At 39.5% G+C, this 5,799-nt stretch overlaps 1 protein-coding gene across 2 annotated transcripts; it reads left to right on the forward strand.

Moving 5' to 3' along the window:
* Window positions 1-1,329: 1,329 nt before the first annotated feature.
* Window positions 1,330-3,256, forward strand: LOC127651406 (early growth response protein 1-B-like). Of its 2 annotated transcripts, none has more exons than XM_052137207.1 (2): window positions 1,330-1,486; window positions 1,715-3,256. In XM_052137207.1, the coding sequence occupies exons 1-2, from the start codon at window positions 1,330-1,332 to the stop codon at window positions 3,019-3,021; spliced, it is 1,464 nt and encodes a 487-aa protein (XP_051993167.1). In that variant the 3' UTR covers window positions 3,022-3,256. The 2 variants fall into 2 exon arrangements, with proteins under 2 accessions (XP_051993167.1, XP_051993168.1); XM_052137208.1 differs by having other exon boundaries at window positions 1,358-1,486; window positions 1,718-3,256.
* The last annotated feature ends 2,543 nt before the right edge of the window (window positions 3,257-5,799 follow it).

Here is a 5,799-nt window from a genome sequence, read left to right on the forward strand (position 1 = left end):
ATTGTAAGTGCCTCAATGTAACCTCGACTTTTGCCTCTTTTTTATTTTTAAGAGAAGGAGAGACAAGTCAAAATAATTTCTATGGTTATCAACATTATGCCACAAATGCTGACAATTGAGTTTAACTTTAATGTTAAAGTTAATCGTAGGAATATTGAGTGTTCAATACAAGTTAAGGTAATTCGACAGCATTGTGTGGCATAATGTTGATTATCACAAAAAATCATTTAGACTTGTCTCTCCTTTTCTAAAAAATAAATAAAAAAGACAAAAATCTGGATTACAGTGACGCACTTAAAATGGAAGTGAATGGGGCCAGACCGTTATTAGATACTCACTATTTCAAAAGTATAGTCACAAGACATAAACAATATGACATATACAGTGTTACTACTTTGTTGACATGACAACATAGGCCTACTGTAATGCCATAAACCTTCAAACAACCATAAAACAATTATCATTTAAACTACGTCACAGCTCAAATAATATATATATATATATATATATATATATATATATATATATATATATATATATATATATATATATATATATTTATTTTTGTGGTAATTTATTTTTCAAGTCAATGAGACTTTTGCCCATATGAGCAGTGAGAAGTTTTGAAATCAGGTTCACCCTAAAATGATAAGATACTCAAGCCTCCATTTGGGGTTCCTCATCTGCCACACCGTGCGGAAACCCTCTGAAGATCCTCCAGGCACCCTTTCAGTTCTCTGAGAAACTTACTATAGTTCCTGCAATAACTTTAAGGACTGTCTAAGGTTCCTACAGCAACCCCACAATAAAGGAAATACTTAGAATATAAAGCACAAGCCTTAATTTTGAATTAGCTAAGAAATATTCATATATTTGCAGCCTGGTTCTCCCTCGTTCCTTTACACTTAATGATAGACTTGTTGAAACGTCAGAACCGTAACTCTCCTTTTTTGGGGAAACCCGTCATATCCTCTGTCCATATATGGTCACGAAGATGACACTCAGCGGGGAATCCTCTCACTGGAGACAATGAATGGGGAGGAGGGCTGATCGCTTAGACGGAGTGTATATAAGACGACCGAAGGGAAGCCGTTAGTGTGAGAATCAACAGATCTACACAACAGATAGCTGGAGAGCTATAATACCTAGACGCAGATCTAAATAAAAAAAAGGGGGAATTTCAAATTATTTGCATTGCTTTTTGGACGATAACCTTTACGGACTTAACTATCGGATCATTTTTCGTATTGCCCTTTTTTTGTGCTTGTATACCCTCTTTATTCATAACCTTCTTGGACAGACAGCCATTGGAAACCCGTTTACGGAAAGATGCTTAACAATATGGATTTGAACTCTCAAGATTCGTTCTACTCTCAGCTCGACAACTGTCACAATTCTACTATTAGACTGGAAACTCGCGGCTCGAAAGACAGCCAGGAGGATTTCATGGATTCTGGAAGGACAGCACCTGCTCAGTTTGCACACGGTGAGTTCCTGGCAGACTTTTGCATCGCAGTCTCTCAACATATTTGCTGTATTTATTATCAACATAATATTTAATTTGCATTCTCATGCATAGAAAAGTATGCAGTATATAGCTAATACTATAACTACATAGAACTATATAGCTAGTATATGCAACGTGTTATATAACTGATTGCACAATTCACTGAAGGCAATTCTGTACTGACGCATGGCTATTTTTTCTCCATAGCAGGTGCGCCTATCACCCCCAAAACGGAGCCCACAAGTAGTACAGATCAGTATAACTCTTGTCACGGTCCTAAAGAAAGCTACTCAAACTCCTTGTCGTACTCGGGCAGTTTCTATGTAGAAACATCTCAAGGAGCGCCTTGCAGCACGGAGACATTACTCAACATGATAACCGAAATCGTTGGTATCTCAACAACCCCCGTGTCGGATGCCCATCAGTGTGCAAACGACCCGATGAACACCAGCCATTCCTCTGTGGACAGCGGCTGTAGCAGTTTTGGAGACGAAGTGGTCCACAGACAGGCCTCCACGTGCCCGATTGGCAGCGCCACCCCGCCGCTGTATTCCCCGGGACAGCCAAGCCATAGTTACCCGGACTCCCAGACCACCACACAGGCCCAAGGCTCTGCTGCATCGAATTTGAACTTTTGCTCCTCTGCGCAACAATCCACCCATGACGCCGAGTCCGCAACGTTCCCAGTGGCGATCAAAAATGAATTCGAGAGCAGCTGTTACGAGTGGGGAGCATTTAACAAATCTGAGAACTATTTGGATGCTGGCTTCCAGTCAGAGGCATTCACAATGCCTACTAGTTTTCCAACCGATCAACAGGTGGACGTAAAAGAGCTTTTGGACTCTTATTCCCCAATTTGCCCAAACCCAGAGATTGAATTCAAAGTGGAGAGCACCCTTAAACAAGAGCAGTGCTTCGGCGATGCATGCACACAAGGTTTCAACACCTCCATGTTTAACTATTCTGCTCCAATTATGGATATCCCGTCCAACAGTCTTTTGAAACCGAGCATATTTCCAAATATTGAACTCCAATCCAGTTGCGACACAACCTACTCGACCTCAACAATAGACTCCGTTCTGTATTCATCTTTATTGCCGGAGTCTTTCAGTCAAACTTACACACGGGCTCAGAAACCCAATCGAGCTAGAAAGAACCCTGCCTCCTCTAACGGGCCGGCCAAGGAGAAACCCTTCACATGTCCCATGGAGACCTGTGACCGGCGCTTCTCTCGATCGGATGAGCTCAACAGGCACATCCGTATCCACACGGGACACAAACCCTTTCAGTGCCGAATCTGTTTGCGTAGCTTCAGCAGAAGTGACCATCTGACCACGCACACTCGGACTCACACGGGTGAGAAACCTTTTTCTTGTGATGTATGCGGCAAACGCTTTGCCAGGAGCGACGAAAGGAAGCGGCACGGCCGCGTGCACCTCAAACAGAAAGAAAAGATGGAGTTGAAGCCACAAGTAGTTAATGCGTGGCCATTTACTTTGCCCGAGGCCATCTGAGCCCGAATTGTGAAGGGCATGTGAGCTCTTGTTGTGCGCAATGTTAAATCTTACCGTCTTGGAAGATTAAAGCTTTCTAAAACAGTTCATTAAGCCATAGATTACGACTCCAAAGCTCGACATGAACGTTGTGGCAACTGTTGCAAGCGACCCGTATGAGCGTAAAGGTCCAGTGAGGTGTCGGGTCGCGTTGTCATGAAAAGCGCCTGATCGGGGGACATAATTTTAAAAGTGGACCTCCCACAATGAACTTTGCGTGCAGCTTGCAGTGTGTGCAGCAAGTGCATAAACTTGTATTCTTTTCCTCGACCATCGTGTTTCCTTACCGGGAAGCGTGTTTTACAGAATAAGTGAATTGCAGTTCAGCACTTTCACTAAGGAACAGCTCCAACCTCGACCTTGCATCGTTATGCGGTAGTAATACGCACATCTGGAATGAATTGCACTTATCTCCACTTTTGAACTTGAGTGTTTTAATTCGTGCTTTTTGGTCTTTTTTAACGCTGTCACCTGTTTGAGAATTCTTTGAAATGCATGTATATGTTTACGTGATATAATAAAAATCTCAAATAGAGAAGTCAGATTTACCTAGTTTTACAACATGATGGCATTATTATCTCATATGTGCCAAGGTTTTTACAACCTATTTTCCCCCTTTATGTGTTTCATTTTGTTGCTATGCTATCAAATGGTAATTGTGTTGTACAATTAAAGAAATAAGTTCTACTATTGTCAAATTTACACAGCAAGTGAGAATAAATGCATTTATATGCCAATGATCATTTGTATTTTTCTAACAATTGCAACTTTTTACATTTTATTTTTAACTGAAAGTCTATTTAAATCAGATTTTCAATGTGTCCTACGTGTTATGGAAAACACAGGCCACACCAAAATATATTTTAAATTCATAATGATGATAAGAGTCTAGTTGACTGTATTAAGCAGGTTTTAATGCCTTTTTCTGCCTGCTAGACCATCTGCTATTTGATAGAAAGTACTCTCTTTTTTATCAGATCATACAGTACTTGTGTTATTGTTTGACTGTGTGACCATCATTACAATTCCTGAAATAATTCTGAATAATTCCGTTCACATGGCTCCTATATTTTGTGACGTGATGAGACAAAAGTAGAATAGCACAGGGTTCAACATTGTTGTTGAGTGAATTGTGAGCATACATTGCTGCAGTATCAATAGTTCTTTCACATGATGAGCAGTTTTCACACACCTTTCAAACTAAAAGCTTTTGTATTGTAATAGCTGAATTGATCAGTAGAACTAACAGCCTTAAGTTATAACAATTTTACCAGAGAAGTGATTTTGTACATATACAGAAAGTTTATACGCAATACTTTGGATGAATATTAATGTTTGTTATTTTTATGACAAATATTTATGAATAAAACAATTCCTTGAGGTGTTTAAAGAGAAAGTTGTTCACTGAAAATGTTATTTGAATGATATGGGTTGCAACATTTGCTATAAATGTTATTTCATATATACTCCTCAAATCTTTCCTGCCCTTCTAATATAAACATCTTCACTGGCTCTGAGTTCTTGCAATCTGTCGTCAAGAGCTAAGCAGCAGCAACAGGGACTCCTCAGCATGTTGGTTGCCCTGTACACATGATGTCCCGCTGGCAGTACATCACTGGCTCCCACTCCAATGCACATGAAATTGTGCTGTCTCCCTCACACTCAGATGCTGTCAGTGATCAGCATGTGATTAACTGGCTTACATTACAACATACTATAATGTACTTCATTTGACTGAGGTGGAGATCTCTTTAAAAGTAGCTTCTGATGCCATCACTGTCCTCTTTCGAATAAGGTGTGTCATTTATGATCAGTGGTTATGTACTGCTTTTATACTTTAGTGGACATTGCAATAGAGCAGCACTTCATCTACAAAGCATTGTTAAATTGAATGAGATTCACATTTTGAGAGTGGTACATATGAAACCTTCATACCATGCCAGCAACCATATACATCCTCAAAATATAACCAAGAGGGAGGACACTTGATGGTTGGCAGCCAAGTTCATAAGTCTCAAAAATGTAAATTTGTACATTATTGGAAATTGAGTTAAGCTAAAATGAAAACGTAATTTTTAAATGCCTCACAGCTAAAGTCTCACAGCAGTATTTTCCTCACACACAAAAGAAAGAAAGAAAAAATATGAAACTAAATCAAACTTGGGTGAACTTCAGTTAAAATGGCTCCAAGTGATTAAAAAAAGCAGTTTTTAAAAAAAATCTATCTCCATGGAGTAATACAGGCGGAAATACTGGTTATTTCTGAAGTGAAGTACTTTAAAGGGTTAATTCACCCAATAGAAAATTCTGTCATCATTTACTCTGACCCTCATGTTATTCCATTTTCCCAGGAACACATAAGGTGATGCTGGCCTCAGTCACCATTCACTTTTATTGCATCTTTCTTCCATTCAATGAAAGTGAACGGTGACTGAAGCAGTCATTGTGCCTAACATCTCTTTTTGTGTTCAGTGGAAGAAAGAAAGTCATACAGGTTTGAAACAAAATGGGGTTGAATATTAAATAATGACGATTTAAATGTTTGGGTAGGACACTTTTAGCTATCACTAGTATGTGCATTTCTTAGCTGCCGGTTCACAGCCATACCTGGTAAGTTTCTCCAAGCCCGTCAAATTAAGTGTTTGTATTATGACGCCTTCAGAATGCCCGACTTTTAAAAGCCGGAGGTCCTGTTAAGTGTTACTAGCTATATAGGTCTCAAGTACACCTTATTAATCA

Source organism: Xyrauchen texanus, chromosome 11 (genome assembly GCF_025860055.1).
Source record: "Xyrauchen texanus isolate HMW12.3.18 chromosome 11, RBS_HiC_50CHRs, whole genome shotgun sequence".
NCBI lineage: Eukaryota > Metazoa > Chordata > Actinopteri > Cypriniformes > Catostomidae > Xyrauchen > Xyrauchen texanus.